At 45.0% G+C, this 17,498-nt stretch overlaps 1 protein-coding gene and 1 non-coding gene across 2 annotated transcripts in view; one reads left to right on the forward strand and one right to left on the reverse strand.

The window, feature by feature from the left end:
• The first annotated feature begins 2,955 nt into the window (after positions 1–2,955).
• The window catches only part of SLC2A2 (solute carrier family 2 member 2), a 93,882-nt gene continuing 79,339 nt past the window's right edge, over positions 2,956–17,498 (forward strand). The window contains exon 1 of the mRNA XM_038744467.1: positions 2,956–3,024. Within this exon, the coding sequence (XP_038600395.1) occupies positions 3,010–3,024 (15 nt within the window). The 5' untranslated portion in view covers positions 2,956–3,009. The remainder of the gene's footprint in view (positions 3,025–17,498) is intronic.
• Positions 10,952–11,089, reverse strand: LOC119936685. Its single transcript, XR_005453822.1, has one exon. It is a non-coding gene; the product is annotated as a small nucleolar RNA SNORA7 (small nucleolar RNA).

The raw sequence follows: 17,498 nt of genomic DNA on the forward strand, positions 1-17,498 counted from the left end.
AAACTGGGGAGAGATAAAAGGACTGAAACTTTCAGGAATGACTGAAGTTAAAGTTTTACTGTTTTTGCAAACGGAGCAAAGATTACTGATTACTATGCTCCTTGACTGTCCCGTGTTTTTTTTTTCTTTCCCCAACATAAAGGGGCCGTGAAGTCCTCTCCCCCTCGTCCCCCTCTCCATCCCACCATCTTACCTCCTTCCCTTCCCCACAGCACCTGTATATATGTATATATGGTTGTACATATTTATTACTCTGTTTATTTATTTATTCATTTATTTTACTTGTACATTTCTATCCTATTTATTTTATTTTGTTGGTATGTTTGGTTCTGTTCTCTGTCTCCCCCTTTTAGACTGTGAGCCCACTGCTGGGTAGGGACTGTCTCTATGTGTTGCCAATTTGTACTTCCCAAGCGCTTAGTACAGTGCTCTGCACATAGTAAGCGCTCAATAAATATGATTGATTGATTGATTGATTGCTGAGTGGACAGAAGGTTGAAATCCTCCAGGCTGTCATGGCACACGTTTCCTTCTCACCCTGGCCTGGGGTTTTCTACAAGACTGTGTAAGTGTCGTGGTTCTCTTTGTGGTGCACAGCCTACAGAGGCAGCCTGTCACGCTAGCAGAGTCGGTCGATCAGTCAATCGTATTTGTTGAGAGCCTACAGTGTGCAGAGCACTGTACTGAGCACTTGGGAGAGTCCAATATAACAATATAACGGACACATTCCCTGCCCACAACGAGCATACAGTCTAGAGGGGACTCACAAATGCACGTCTCTAACCCTGCCACAACATGCAGCAGCCTGAAGTCCCTCCTAGCTGAGCATGGGCTCAGAAATCAGGACCCGACATTTAATCTGAGTTAAGCACTGTGGAGTCTTTATCCTGAATTGCGGCACTCTGTGTGTTTTTTGTTTTTGTTTTTTTAAAAGAGAACGAATTGAGAAACAGCGTGGTCTAGTGGAAAGAGCATGGGCATGGGAGTCAGAGGACCTGGGTGCTAATCCCAGTTTTCACATGTCTGTTGTGTGACCTTGAGCAAGTCACTTGCCTTCTCTGTGCCTCAGTTACCTTATCTGTAAAATGGGGACTAAGGCTGTGAGCTCCAACGTGGGACATGGACTGTGTCCAACCTTGTATGTTGCATTTACCCAGCATGGCTCAGTAGAAACAGCGCGGGCTTTGGAGACAGAGATCATGGGTTCAAATCCCGGCTCCGCCAATTGTCAGCTGTGTGACTTTGGGCAAGTCACTTCACTTCTCTGGGCCTCTGTTACTCATCTGTAAAATGGGGATTAAGACTGTGAGCCCCCCATGGGACCTGATCACCTTGTAACCTCCCCAGTGCTTAGAACAGTGCTTTGCATATAGTAAGTGCTTAATAAATGCCATCATTATTATTATTACCCCAGGACTTAACACAGTGCTTGGAACATAGTAGGCACGTAATAAATACCATTTAAAAAACTGTGAACATTTTAAGAAAAATGTTGCAGAAAATTGTGTTTTCTACAATATGTACAAAGAATTACTCTACTGAGAAATCATTTGAAAATTATTTTTATTTTCCTCCTTTAAAGGTGTCAGATTTGGGTAGTCTTGCCCTAAATGCTTTTTTTTATGGGCAATACTGACAATACATCTGTAAAGGAACTGTATACTAAGATTGTACTTCCGGCAATTATCTTTTCTTTTGGTTGTACATGGGCAGTTTTAAAAATCTCTGACCTGGGAAACTTGAAGTTACTACAAAATATTTTTCCTTTAAGCCAGGAGGCTGGCACTAGAGAGAAAATACTTGGAACAGCAGAGTTTGCTGGATATGAAAACAGCTGCCTTAGGGTCACTTCAAGACCCTAAAAGATGGATTCAACATCTGGTTTCCAGGATTCCCCCAAGTCATGGTCCCAAATATGGAATTTAATTCCTTCTCGTCTTTTTTGGTATTTAAGTGCTTACTGTGTGCCAGGCACTGATAATAATAATAACAATGGTACTTTAAGCGCTTACTATGTGTCAAGCACGGGGGTAGATGCAAGTCAATCAGGTTAGACTCCATCCCTGCCCCACATGGGGCTCCCACTGTTAATCCCTATTTTACAGATGAGGTAACTAAGGCCCAAGGTCACCCAGCAGACAAGTGACTGTTCTAAGCACTTGGGTAGATACAAACTAGTCAGGGTGGACACAGTCCCTGTCCCACATGGCACTCACAGTCTTAAACCCCATTTTCCAGTTGAGGTAAGTGAGGTCCAGAGAAGTGAACTGACTTGTTCAAGGTCACACAGCAGAAAAATGGTGGGGCTGGGATTAGAAACCAGGGCCTTCTGACGTCCAGGCCCATGCTCTATCCACTAAGCCCCATTGCGTCTTGAACTGTTTCATTTTTAGGCGCTTAAGACCAAAATGTTCCCCAAGTTTGTGACCTTGCAGAGGTGGCTGATCTGGAAAGGAAGTCCACAATTGTCAGGGAACAAAAATCTAATTCTCCTCATCTAATGCCGGTTTTACTTACTTCTCCATCTACGTTCATCACGGTTAGACGTCTTTACTACTCTGATAGCTACTATCTCAGTATCTCTGCGCATCTGTCTGCTGTGGAAATTCAACCATTCTAAAGACTTTATCAAATACTGATACTGGCTCAAAGAAGTAGAATGCTGAGTCTCTGATTTGTTGATCTGTACCCATGAAACTTCCTCCGGTATCTTTCTTATTTGCTTCTGTTTCAATAACGGTGTTTCACTGCAAGTGGGAATTGCAAAGGCTACTGATCGATTAAATCTCATTAATATTCTGTTGAACGAACTTTCTAACTTGAGGCCAGGTTATGGTCTCTGATCCCTGAGCTTTCTCCTCCTCTTTCACCTCCACGCTTTCCCTTTGCTCCTCCTCCATCCAATGTATAACTAGTCTTACTGCTGAGGAAAGGTCACATACACCCAGGTGACCAGTTGAATGCACTGGATTCTCTAAAAGGCCACAGGAAGGGGACAGCTGGAAGAGAATGGCAGAAGACAAGGTAAAACCGCTTTTTTGTATTTTAATTTTGAAGGTTGGGGGTGGGATTGTTGTGATTTAATGAACTGCCAGGGAGCCGGTATCCTTACAATTGCAGTTCAGATAGCAGGTGCATAGAGTCAGAGTCAGCTGCTCTCTGATCTTCCCTTTTTAGCAAATATATCCTGATGGATAAGATCTTTTAAAAATAACTTCTCTATCTGCCTAGTTGTTTGGGGAGCTTTAAAAGCAGTAGCTTCCACCCCTAACCATCTTTATTCCAAAGTACGTATATTAGCTAATGAAAGACATTAAAATTAAGCAACAAGCCATTCCCCATAACGACATTCTGGTTTTTGATCATAAAGCATTTTTATTCACTTCTGCTCCATGTACAGAGAGCCCAGCACCTTTGACAACCAACGAGGAAGGTTGTGTTTTCTTGAAGTCTCTGAAAAGATGCAGCTTTATGAACTTGGAGGCATTTTGGGTATTTGGAGTTCCCCCACCCTCATCCCCTCCACACTGATATACATATCCATAAAAATTATTTATTTATATTAATGTCTGTCTTCACCTCTAGTCTGTAAAGTCACTGTGGGCAGGAAACGTACCTACCAACTATGTAGCATTGTACTCTCCCAAACGCTTAGTACAATCCTCTGCACACAGTAAGTGCTCAATAAATACCATTAATAGAGAGCTTTAACACTCACAGATTATCTCTTCAACTCCACTTCCTAAGGCAGCCATTTTTCCAGATACTCATTCTCTCCCAAACTGGAGGAAATTCTTGATACAAATGGGAACTGGAGCAATCGATCCATGGTAATGGGAGAGAGCATGAATTCAGAACCCCTAATATCAGAATGCCTTTGTCGCTCATACCCTCTAACCTAATCATGAAGGCCAAAGGGGTCGAGTGCCCTAGATGTGTTATCGATCAATCAGTTGTATTTATTGAGCACTTACTGTGTGCAGAGCACTGTACTAAGCTCTTGGGAGAGTACGATATAACAAAGTTGGTAGACACATTCCCTGCCCACAGTGAGCTTACGATCTAGGGTGCAATTGCATTTTATGTGGGTACCAGCTGCGGTTACTGGGGGAGGTGATAGAATTCTGTTTAAATGTGATAATAATAGTAATAATAATTATGGTGTTTGTTAAGCGCTTACTATGCACCAAGCACTGTTCTAAGTGCTGGGGTAGATACAAGATAATCAGGTTGTCTCACGTGGGGCTCACAGTCTTGATCCCCATTTTACAGAAGAGGGAACTGAGGCCCAGAGAAGTTAAGTGGCTTGCCCAAGATCACACAGCAGACAAATGGTGGAGCAGGGATTAGAACCCACATCCTTGGACTACCAAGCGCACGCTGTTTTCATTAAGACTAGAAGTTTCTTCTAGACTGTGAGCCCACTGTTGGGTAGGGACCGTCTCTATATGTTGCCAACTTGTACTTCCCAAGCGCTTAGTACAGTGCTCTGCACACAGTAAGCACTCAATAAATATGATTGATTGATTAAGCCATGTTGCTTATCTTGAAGGGTCAGGTGGGATGATGGATCAGATGGTGGGAAGGGTCAGAAGCCACAACTGATAAATATACAGAGAAGCAGCATGGCTCAATGGAAAGAGCACGGGCTTGGGAGTCAGAGGTCGTGGGTTCAAATCCCAGCTCTGCCAATTGTCAGCTGTGTGACTTTGGGCAAGTCACTTGACTTCTCTGCGCCTCAGTTACCTCATCTGTAAAATGGGGATTAAGACTGTGAGCCCCACGTGGGACAACCTGACCACCTTGTATCCTCCCCAGCACTTAGAACAGTGCTTTGCACATAGTAAGTGCTTAACAAATGCCATTATCATCATTATTATTACAAATATCTTACTATTAGCTTGTTTGGGGATGGCTGGAGAAATTGTTCAGCATTTTCCTTCTAGTTGGATATGGAACATTGTCACCAATATCAGTCAGTCGGTTGGTCAGTCGTATTTACTGAGTGCATACTGGGTGCCGAGCACTGTAGTGAGGCTAGGGAGAGTACAGTATAACAAGAAGCGGACACATTCCCTGCCCACAATGAACTTAAACTCACTTGTCCCGAAATGTGCATGATTTCTCATTGACTCATCCTCTGCACGACTTGATTTCCAAAAGTTAAAGTCACTACGCCTTGGATTTTTATAATACTCTTTCATCCAAAACATGTCCATGTCACTTATCTGATTACCTTCTAATGTCACAAAATGTGGCTAGTAAGCTTGTTTTGGGCAGGGAAAGTGAATATCATCTCTGTTATATTGTACTCTCCCAAGTGCTTAGTACAGTGCTCTGCAAATAGTAAGTGCTCAATAAATACAATTGATTGATTGACTGATAGTATTCTTATCATCTCCTGTTATTTATGAGGAAATTAAAAGTAGTTGGGGCTTGCCCAAGAATGGCCACGCATCAGAGAAGGGGATGGGAATCGAACTCGGCTCTCTTTCCACCTGACCTCACAGTCTTAAAGGAACAGTGTGGCCTAGTGGATAAAGCCCAGGCCTGTGAGTCAGAGCTGGGTTCTAGTCCCAGGTCTGCCTCTTGTCTGCTGTGTGACCTGGGGAAAGTCACTGCACTTCTCTGGGCCTCAGTTTCCTTGTCTGCAAAATGAGGATGAACAATGTGAGCTCCATAAGGGACATGGACTGTGTCTAGCCTATCTTGTATCTGGCTCAGTGAAAAGAGCACAGGTTTAGGAGTCGGAGGTCGTGGGTTCTAATCCCGGCTCCGCCACTTGTCTGCTGTGTGACCTTAGGCAAGTCACTTAAATTCTCTGTGCCTCAGTTCTCTCATCTGTAAAATGGGGATTAAGACTGTGAGACCCATGTGGTACAACCTGATCACCTTGTATCTACCCCAGTGCTTAGAACAGTGCTTGGCACATAGCAAGTGCTTAACAAATACCGCCATTATTATTATTATTATTCTCTACCCCAGGGCTTAGTACAGTGTCTTGTACTTCCCAAGTGCTTAGTACAGTGCTCTGCACACAGTAAGCGCTCAATAAATACGATTGAATGAATGAATGAATGAATGAGTGCCTGACATGTAACAAATACTATTTAAAACAATAAAAAAACAACCGGCACAAATGATATGATTTTAGTATTGGCGTGTGGGTTTGTGCAGTGCCATGCTTGAGGTCTCGTTTCTGCTAGCTCTGCTCCCTCTGGAGCAGGGAATGCAATGAACCAGTAGGAGGGCACGGGGTAGCATATTGCAATGTGCATCAATCATTCATTCCATCAATCAATCATATTTAAAGGTTCTTGCATGCAGAGGTTCTTATGTACTGTGTACTAGGTACTATGTACTCTAGACTGTGAGCCCATTGTTGGGTAGGGACCATCTCTATATGTTGCCAACTTGTACTTCCCAAGTGCTTAGTACAGTGCTCTGCACACAGTAAGCGCTCAATAAATAGGATTGAATGAATGAATAAATGTACTGGACTGTTTTATGGTCAAAGTGGCTATGAGACAGAGAAGCAGCGCAGAGTAATGGATAGAGCCCAAATCAATCAATCAATCATATTTATTGAGCGCTTACTGTGTGCAGAGCACTGTACTAAGCGCTTGGGAAGTACAAGTTGGCAACATATAGAGCCAGTCCCTACCCAACAGTGGGCTCACAGTCTAGAAGGGAGAGACAGAGAATAAAACAAAACATATTAACAAAATAAAATAAATAGAATCGATATGTACAAGTAAAATAAATAGAGTAATAAATATGTACAAATATATACATATATACAGGTGCTGTGGGGAAGGGAAGGAGGTAAGACGGGGGAAGGAGGGGGGACGAGGGGGAAAGGAAGGAGGGGGCTCAGTCTGGGAAGGCCTCCTGGAGGAGGTGAGCTCTCAGTAGGGCGTTGAAAGGAGGAAGAGAGCTAGCTTGGCGGATGGGCAGAGGGAGGGCATTCCAGGCCCGGGGGAGGACGTGGGCTGGGGGTCGATGGCGGGACAGGCGAGAACGAGGTACGGTGAGGAGATTAGCGGCAGAGGAGCAGAGGGTGCGGGCTGGGCTGGAGAAGGAGAGAAGGGAGGTGAGGTAGGAGGGGGAGAGGTGACGGATAGCCTTGAAGCCCAGGGTGAGGAGTTTCTGCCTGATACGCAGATTGATTGGTAGCCACTGGAGATTTTTGAGGAGGGGAGTAACATGCCCAGGGCATTTCTGGACAAAGACATTCCGGGCAGCAGCATGAAGTATGAATTGAAGTGGGGAGAGACATGAGGATGGCAGATCAGAGAGAAGGCAGTAGTCCAGACGGGATAGGATGAGAGCTTGAACGAGCACGGTAGCGGTTTGGATGGAGAGGAAAGGGCAGATGTTGGTAATGTTGCGGAGCTGAGATCGGCAGGTTTTGGTGACGGCTTGGATGTGAGAGGTGAATGAGAGAGCGGAGTCGAGGATGACACCAAGGTTGCGGGCTTGTGAGACGGGAAGGATGGTAGTGCCGTCAACAGAGATGGGAAAGTCAGGGAGAGGGCAGGGTTTGGGAGGGAAGACAAGGAGTTCAGTCTCGGACATGTTAAGTTTTAGGTGGCAGACAGACATCCAGATGGAGATGTCCTGAAGGCAGGAGGAGATGCGAGCCTGGAGGGAGGGGGAGAGAGCAGGGGCAGAGATGTAGATCTGGGTGTCATCAGCGTAGAGATGATAGTTGAAGCCGTGGGAGCGAATGAGGTCACCAAGGGAGAGAGTGTAGATCGAGAACAGAAGGGGACCAAGAACTGAACCTTGGGGAACCCCCACAGTAAGGGGTTGGGAGGGGGAGGAGGAGCCCGGAAAAGAGACTGAGAATGAACGACCGGAGAGATAAGAGGAGAACCAGGAGAGGACGGAGTCTGTGAAGCCAAGGTTGGATAACGTGTTGAGGAGAAGCGGGTGGTCCACAGTGTTGAAGGCAGCTGAGAGGTCGAGGAGGATTAGGATAGAATGCTTTCACGCAGTAAGCGCTCAATGAATAATAATAAGTATGGTAGTTGTTAAGCACTTACTATGTGCCAGCCACTGTACTAAGTGCTGGGGTGGATACAAGCAAATCGGGTTGGACACAGTCCTACATGGGGCTCATTTTCTCAATCCCCATTTTCCAGGTGAGGTAACTGAGGCCCAGAGAAGTAAGTGACTTGCCCAGGGTCACACAGCAGACAAGCAATGGGGCCGGGATTAGAACCCATGACCTTCTGACTCCCAACCCCATGCTCTATCCATTACACCATGCTGCTTACAACACAACAATATAACAGAAACATTCCCCACTCACAAGAGGTTTGGTCCCTTTAAGTGTGTCCAAGGGGAGCTCCAAAGATCAACATGAGTTTGTCCACCTTTTGAACAGTGAACATGGGTAAAAATCATCCTTTCGTATACTGTTGCAGCTTGGTACAGTGGCACTGTTTGCTGCTTTCCTGCTAAGACTCACCTCTGTGTGACTCCCTTTTTCAGTCTCTCATTCTTCCTTCCCCACACCCCCGGTGATCTGTGCCTAATATTCAGTCAGGACGGAAAGACCAGTAAAACCTTAACACACAATGCTCCGCGTATATTATTTAGTCATTCAATCGTATTTATTCAGAGAAGCAGCGTGACTCAGTGGAAAGAGCCTGGGCTTTGGAGTCAGAGGTCATGGGTTCAAATCCCGGCTCCACCACAAGTCTGCTGTGTGACCTTGGGCAAGTCACTTAACTTCTCTGAGCCTCAGTTCCCTCATCTGTAAAAATGGGGATTAGGACTGTGAGCCCCACATGGGACAACTTGATCACACTGTATCCCCCCAGGGCTTAGAACAGTGCTTTGCACATAGTAAGCACTTAACAAATGCCATCATCATCATTTATTGAGCGCTTACTTGGTGCGGAACACTTGTTCTAAGCTCTTGGGAGAGCACAACCTGACAATAAACAGACACATATTATAGACCTGAATATCAAATGCAGCCTTCCTAATATACTCCACCCTCTTCTGGGGACTTATTATGTTCCACAACACTTAAGGCAGGTTTGGGTGACCATTATAAATCAATCCACTGCAGTCCTGAGTGATCTCACGGCTTCCTGACTCCCTGACAATGTGAATTGACATCACCCTGGAATAACCTCTAGACCGTAAGCCCCTTGTGGGCAGGAATTGTCTCTTCCTATTGCTGTATTGTACTTTCCAAACGCTTAGTACAATGCTCTGCACACAGTAAGTACTCAATAAATTCGATTGAATGAATGAACGAATAACTACCAGGCCCTTTCATTGCTTAGAATCTGTTTTTTTTGCCATTCAGAGATAGCTTCCTGGCTCATCATGTGGCAGGCTATGGCCTTGGTGGTTTCTCAGCCCCTTGTGGTACGGGAGGTTGTGTTTTCTAACTCTCTGGCCATGGGGCAGGGCTCCAAAGGGTAAGAGTTTAAAGTCTGTAGATAGAATATCCTATTTGCAGCCCCGTCTTCACTGACTACTAAGCATAGCCAATTCTACTGCCTAAAGTGCTAGAGGATTTAGAATTGGATGTTGCTTCTCCATATCTCACAACAGGAAAGAAGGGGAGGAAAAGCAGGGAACAAGATGAGCTTGTTGTGGGCAGAGAATGTTTCTGTTTATTGTTATATTGTACTCGCCCGAACACTTAATACAATGCTTTGCCCGCAGTCAGCGCTCAATAAATATGATTGAATTGAATGAATGAAGAAGGCAGAGAGATTAAGGGGTTCAGAGAGTGGACTTGGTTTGGCCAAAAGAGGAGGGAAGCTGCGTGGGGTAGTGGAAAGAGCACGGGCTTGGGAGACAGAGGACCTGGGTTCTAATTCCAGCCCTGACACTTGTAGGTTGTAGGACCTTGGGCAAGTCATGCAGTTCTCTGTGCCTCAGTTATCTATAAAATAGGGATTAAATCCTACTCCCTTCTACTTAGGCTGTGAATCCCATATGGGGCAGGGACTGTAACCACCCTAATTAACTTTTATCCGTCCCAGTGCTAACAGTAAGCACTCAATAAATACAATGAAAGAATGAATGAATAGTAGCGCATAGTAAATGCTTAACAAATACTATTAAGAAAAAAGCAGGATGGCAGAAGATAGATAGGAAATAGCCACATTGATCTGACTGTTCCTAGTCTCTGCGCAAACAGTTTGGGGATTTCTGGCTCTTACTTATGCATCTCCAAATCAGAATTTTCAGCTGGGCCACTTGCTCTAGGACTTGTGGAAAGCTTTTATTTGATAAACCTGATTAATATTTTCTCTTCCCACCTTTTTTCCCCCCATATTTATTTATGCATCTCCGAGTCAGAATTTTTGGTGGGGCCACTTGCCCTACGACTTGTGGAAAGCTTTTTTTTGGGTCACCCTGATTCAACCCTGATTAACATTTTATCTTCCCACCTTTTTTACCCCGACCCCATTCAAAATTTCGGTTTCACCTGAACCCTAGGTTATTTATTCTACTTCCTGGCCCCTGACCCCGACACACACATCCACTGCCCCAAAGCACTTAAGTCCCCCTTTCTGTATTATTTTAGTGCCTGTCTCTCCCTCTAGAATCTAAGTTCCTTTTTCAAGAGGTCTTCCCGGATTAAGCTCCCTTTTCCCAGGTCCCTCTCCCTTCTGTGTTATCTATGCACTTGGATCGGTGACCTTAGGCACCTAGTGTTCTCCGAGCCCTCAGCCCCACAGCACTTACGCCTTGTCTTACGTTGTCGAGTCAACTCCAACACATAGCAACACAATGGACACGTGTCTCCCCAAATGCCCCACCTCCACCTGAAATTGTTCTGGTAGTGTATCCATACAGTTTTCTTGGTCAAAATATGGAAGTGGTATACCATTGCCTCCTTCCACACAGTAAGGTTTAGTCTCCACTGCTGACTCTCTCCCATGCTGCTGCTGCCCAGCACAGGGGAGTCTTGACTTGTAGCAGATTGCCTTCCACTCTCTAGCCACTGCCCAAGCTAGGAGTGGAATGAGTAGGCCTCTGCTTGACTCTCCCTCCCGTAGTTGAGACTGGTAGAGTACTAGAAACTCTCCAGGTGTGACCCTGAGAGGGTGAGCGCTTATGTATATATCTATATATAATTTATTATAAATTATTTCTATTGATGTCTGTCTCCCTCTCCAGACTGTAAGCTCATTGTGGACAGGGAAAGTGACTGCCAACTCTGATGTATTGTATTCTCCAAAGCATTTAGTACAGTGGCCTTGTTTAGTAAACATGCAATAAATACCATGGATTGATTGACTGAGGCCAAACTCAATTGTACTCTCCTGACTGTTTAGTACAAGTGGTCTACCCACGGTAAACACTCAATAAATGCAATCGATTGATTGATTGAGGACAGGTATTGCGTCTAATTCTATCATACACTCCCAACTGCTTAGTACACAGGTAAGTACACACAGTATGTGCTCAATAAATACTACAGGTTGATCAATCAATCAATCATATTTATTGAGCACTTACTGTGTGCAGAGCACTGTACTAAGTGCTTGGGAAGTACAAGTTGGCAACATATAGAGACAGTCCCTACCCAACAGTGGGCTCACAGTCTAAAAATGAGAAAGTACTACTAAAAAGTGAGAGAGGTGATAAATTGTGATCCCAGACTATCAGTTGCCACCTAGGTCACTCTATAATTTAGACAAACTAATCTGTTGGTTGCCATCTGATTCTTTTTTTAAGTGCTTACAAGGTGCCAGGCACTATACTAAGTGCATAACAAGACTATCAGGTTGGACACATTCCTTGTCTCTCACGGAGCTCACAGTCTTAATACCCATTTTACAGATGAGGTAACAAAAGCCGGGAGAAGTGAAGTGACTGGCCCAATGTCACCCAGCAGACAAATGGAGGAGCTGAAATTAGAACCTGGGTCCTTCTGATTCCCTGGCCTGAGCTCTATCCACTAGACTATGTTGATTCCCCTGCATTTAACAGCCTCTTGCATTGCTTAGGATAATAATAATAATAATAATAATGATGGCAATTATTAAGCACTTACTATGTGCAAAGCACTGTTCTAGGCGCTGGGGAGGTAACAAGGTGATCAGGTTGTCCCACAGCGGGCTCACAGTCTTAATCCCCATTTTCCAGATGAGGTAACTGAGGCCCAGAGAAGTGAAATGACTTGCCCCAAGTCACACAGCTCACAATTGGCAGAGCAGGGATTTGAACCCATGACCTCTGACTCCAAAGCCTGGGCTCTTTCCACTGAGCCACGCTGCATCTTAGGATGCCAAGCTGTCTTGATCCTGAGCCCTGTGTGAGGTACTGTGAAGTACTATGAGGTTCTATGAGGTACTAGAGAAGCAACATGGTGTAGTGGATGGAGCATGGACATGGGGGTCAGAAGGTCTTGGGTTCTAGAGAGGTGTGCTTTGCACATAGTAAGCGATTAATAAATGCCATCATTATTATTATTAGTGTGGCTCATTGGAAAGAGCACGGGCTTTGGAGTCAGGGGTCATGGGTTCAAATCCCGGCTCCGCCAATTGTCAGCTGTGTGACTTTGGGCAAGTCATTTAACTTCTCTGTGCCTCAGTTCCCTCATCTGTAAAACGAGGATTAAGAGTGTGAGCCCCCCATGGGACAACCTGATCTACTTGTAACCTCCCCAGTGCTTAGAACAGTGCTTGGCACATAGTAAGCGCTTAATATAAATGCCATTATTATTATTATTATTATTCTCTGGACTTCAGTTCTTTCATCTGTAAAATGGGGATTAAGACCGGGAGCCCCATGTGGGACAACCTCATTACCTTGTATCCACCCTAGCACTTCAAGAGTGCTTGGTACATAGTAAGCACTTAACAAATACCATTATTATTATTATTATTATTATTATTATTATTAATCCAGGCTCTGCCACTTGTCTACTTGCTGTGTGACCTTGGGCAAAGCACTTAGCTTCTCTGTGCCTCAGTTACCTCATTTGTAAAATGGGGATTAAGACTGTAAGCCCCATGTGGGATGGGGACTGTGTCCAACCTACCTTGCTTGTATCCACCTCAGCACTTAGTACAGTGCCTGGCACATAGTAAGCGCTTAACAAATGCCACAGTTATTATTATTATGTTCTACCCAAGTCTCTGACTCCATCATACCCATGAGAACAGAAAATGGCTTGGATTTTCTTAATGCCCAGGACAGGGGCTCAGGAATAATTCTGGGGCCAAGGGAGTACTAATGTACTTATTGGACAGTGTTGGTGGAAAGATCAGTCACCATCATCATCATCATCAAAGGTACTTATTGAGCGTTTACTGTGGGCAGAGCAATTAATCAATCAATCATTTTATTGAGCACTTACCAAGTGCAGAACACTGTACTCGAGCTTAGGAAAATACAAGAATTGACAGATACATTCCAGTCAGTTGGTCAATCAAAGGTACTTATCGAGTGCTTACCCTGTGCAGAGCACTGAACTAAGCGCTTGGGAGAGTACAATATAATAATAAACAGACACATTCCCTGCCCACAGTGAACTTACAGTCTCATGGGGGAGGCAGATATTAATATAATTAATTTTAATATATGATTTATAGCTACTTACATAAGTGCTGTGGTGCTGAGGGTGAGGCGAATATCAGGTGTCCAAAGTCAGTCTTCAGGGCTATATAGAGGACTCCCTCCTTCCTCCCCCTGGATTCTTAGGAGATTCCACAGCTGGAGGTAAGAGAGAGGAGTATCAAGAAGGAGCATGGCCTAGGGGAAAGAGTGCAGCCCTGGGAGTTGGGAGACCTGGGTTCTAATTCCACCTCGGCCACTTGGCTGCCGTGTGGCCTTGGGACAAGTCATTTAACTTCTCCCTGCCTCAGTTTCCTCCTCTGGAAAATGGAGGTTAAATACACATTCTCCCTCCTACTTAGATTGTGAGCCCCATATGGGACAGGGGCATATCTTGAATTGACCCAGTAGTTAGCATTTAAATGCCACAGTTACTTTTAGAGAATGAAAAGAGAGTTGTGAGCTAGTGGTTAAAGTCCAAGCCTGAGAATCAAAATGCTTGTGATGCACTATTGTGGGGCTACCTTAAGCCCTCAGAGCCTCAACTTCCTCATTGTTAAAATAGACACGACACTACTCCTTCTTCCCAGTGGTTTTGTGAGGATTAAGAAAGCTTTTGAAAAAAATGTAAATTGGCTCATTGTCCCATAAAGGGGCTCACAATCTAAGTAGAAGGGAGAATGTGTATTTAACCTCCATTTTCCAGAGGAGGAAACTGAGGCAGGGATAAGTTCAATCCATCAATCAGTGGTATTTATTGAGCCCTTACTGAGTGAAGAGCACTAATTCATTCATTCAGTAGTATTTATTGAGCGTTTACTGTGTGCCGAGCACTTTTCTAAGTGATTGGGAAAGTACAGTGCAGCATTAAATGGATACATTCCCTGCCCACAAAAAGCTTAGTCTCAAAAACTCTAGCGGTTGCCCATTCACCTCCACATCAAACAAAAACTCCTTACCATTGGCTTTAAAGCAGTTCATCATCTTGCCTCTCCTAGCTCACCTTACTACTCTCCTACTACAACAAAGCCCACTCACTTCGTTCCTCTAATGCTAATCCAAGGGCTCTGTTTCTATCCTAATCCTCCTCGACCTCTCAGCTGCCTTCGACACTGTGGACCACCCCCTTCTCCTCAACACACTATCCCACCTTGGCTTCACAGACTCCTTCCTCTCCTGGTTCTCCTCTTATCTCTCCGGCCTTTCTTTCTCAATCTCCTTTGCGGGCTCTTCCTCCCCCTCCCATCCCCTTACTGTAGGGGTTCCTCAAGGGTCAGTTCTTGGTCCCCTTCTGTTTTCTATCTACACTCACTCCCTTGGTGAACTCATTCGCTCCCATGGCTTCAACTATCATCTCTATGCTGATGACACCCAAATCTACATCTCTGCCCCTGCTCTCTCTCCCTCCTTTCAGGCTCGTGTCTCCTCCTGCCTTCAGGACATCTCCATCTGGATATCTGCTCACCATCTAAAACTCAGTATGTCCAAGACTGAACTCCTTATCTTCCCTCCCAAACCCTACCCTCTCCCTGACTTTCCCATCACTGTTGAGGACACTACCATCCTTCCTGTCTCACAAGCCTGCAACCTTAGTGTCTTCCTCGACTCTGCTCTCTCACACCCCTCACATCCAATCCGTCACCAAAACCTGCTGGTCTCACCTCTGCAACATCGCCAAGACCTGCCTTTTCCTCTCCATCCAAACCGTTACCTTGCTGGTTCAATCTCTCATCCTATCCCGACTGGATTACTGCATCAGCCTCCTCTCTGATCTCTCGTCCTCGTGTCTCTCCCCACTTCAAACTATACTTCATGCTGCTGCCCGGATCATCTTTGTGCAGAAATGCTCTGGGCATGTTACTCCCCTCCTCAAAAATCTCCAGTGGCTACCAGTTAACTTTCGCATCAAGCGAAGACTCCTCACTCTCGGCTTCAAGGCTGCCCATCCCCTCGCCCCCTCCTATCTCACCTCCCTTCAGTCCTTCTCCAGCCCAGCCCGCACCCTCCGCTCCTCTGCCGCTGCTAACCTCCTCACTGGGCCTCATTCTCGCCTATCCTGCCGTTGACCCCCAGCCCACGTCCTCCCCTTGGCCTGGAATGCCCTCCCTCCACACATCTGCCAAACTAGCTCTCTTCCTCCCTTCAAAGCCCTACTGAGAGCTCACCTCCTCCAGGAGGCCCTCCCAGACTGAGCCCCCTTTCTCCTCTCCTCCTCCCCATCCCCCCCGCCCTACCTCCTTCACCTCCCCACAGCACCTGTATATATGTTTGTACAGATTTATTACTCTATTCATTTTACTTGTACATATTTACTATTCTATTTATGTTGTTAATGATGTGCATCTAGCTTTAGTTCTATTTATTCTGATGACTTGACACCTGTCCACATGTTTTGTTTTGTTGTCTGTCTCCCCCTTCTAGACTGTGAGCCCATTGTTGGGTAGGGACCGTCTCTCTATGCCACCAACTTGTACTTCCCAAGCACTTAGTACAGTGCTCTGCACACAGTAAATGCTCAATAAATACGATTGAATGAATGAATGAATAATGCTAACCTTCTCACTGTGTCTTGATCTCACCACCCACCCCTCATCCACATTCTGCCTCTGGCCCGGAATGCTCTCCCTCCTCAAATCTAATAGTTACTCTCTCCCTGTTCAAAGTCTTACTAAAGGCACACCTCCTCCAGGAGGCCTTCCTGACTAAGCCCCCCCTTTCCTCTTCTCCCACTCCCTTTCAGCATCACCTGACTTGCTCCCTTTGTTCTTCCCCCCTCCCAGCCCCACAACACTTATATACATGTCTGTCATTTTTTTATATATATTAATGTCTGTCTCCCCCGGCCATTGGGAAAGTACAGTATGATAGAGTTGGTAGACATGATCCCTGCCCACAAGGAGCTTATATAGTTTAGAGAGGACTTAATGCCACATTAATTCAAAGCATAGTTAGTATAATTATTAATAACATATTGTTAAATTATTTTAGGTGGTCTCACAATTTCTGGTCAGTATACCAAAATGAATTGCCCGAGGGCAAACAGCCTACCAGAGAGGTTCGGACATTTCTCTCCATGCAAATGTGAAAAAATGGAGAAGAGCTGAATCCTTCTTGTCCAAACACTTGAGTTGTAACTGGCTGCTTGGGGACTGGTCCCAGCTCCTTTCTTAAGGAAAGAAAAGTCCAAGGGAATGACCCATCTTTTTTTTTATGGTATTTGTTGAGCACTTACTATCTGTCCAACACTGTTCTAAGAGCTGGAGTAGATACCAGTTAATTAGGTTGGACGCAGTCCTTGTCCCACATGGGACTCACAGTCTAAGAAGGAGAACAATCTAATTGGAGGGAGGAATTAAGCATAAGCACTTAATAATAATAATAAATTCATTCACTCATTCAGTGGTATTTACCTGTATATATGTGTATATGTTTGTACATATTACTCTATTTTACTTGTACATATTTACTATTCTATTGGTTTTATTTTGTTAATATGTTTAGTTTTGTTGTCCGTCTCCCCCTTCTAGACTGTGAGCCCTCTTTCAGGTTGTGACCATCTCTATCTGTTGCCAACTTGGACTTCCCACGTGCTTAGTACAGTGCTCTGCACACAGTAAGCGCTCAATAAATATGATTGAATGAATGAATGAATAATGATTATGGTATTTGTTAAACTCTTACTGTGTGCCAGGCAGTGTTCTAAGCAATGGGGTAGATATAAAATAATCAGATTAGACACAGTCCCTATCCCACACAGTCTTAATCCCCATTTTACAGATGAGGGAACTGAGGCCCAGAGAAGTTGCGCCTTGCCTAATGCCACGCAACCATCAAGTGGCAGAGCCGGGATTAGAACTCATGACCTTCTGACTCCCGGGCCTGGAACAGGGAAGAAAATTAATGTGTGTGTGGTGGTGGGGAAGAGGAGCTGGATGACTCTTAGGTCCCTTCCA

This window comes from Tachyglossus aculeatus, chromosome 1 (assembly GCF_015852505.1).
Source record: "Tachyglossus aculeatus isolate mTacAcu1 chromosome 1, mTacAcu1.pri, whole genome shotgun sequence".
Lineage (NCBI taxonomy): Eukaryota > Metazoa > Chordata > Mammalia > Monotremata > Tachyglossidae > Tachyglossus > Tachyglossus aculeatus.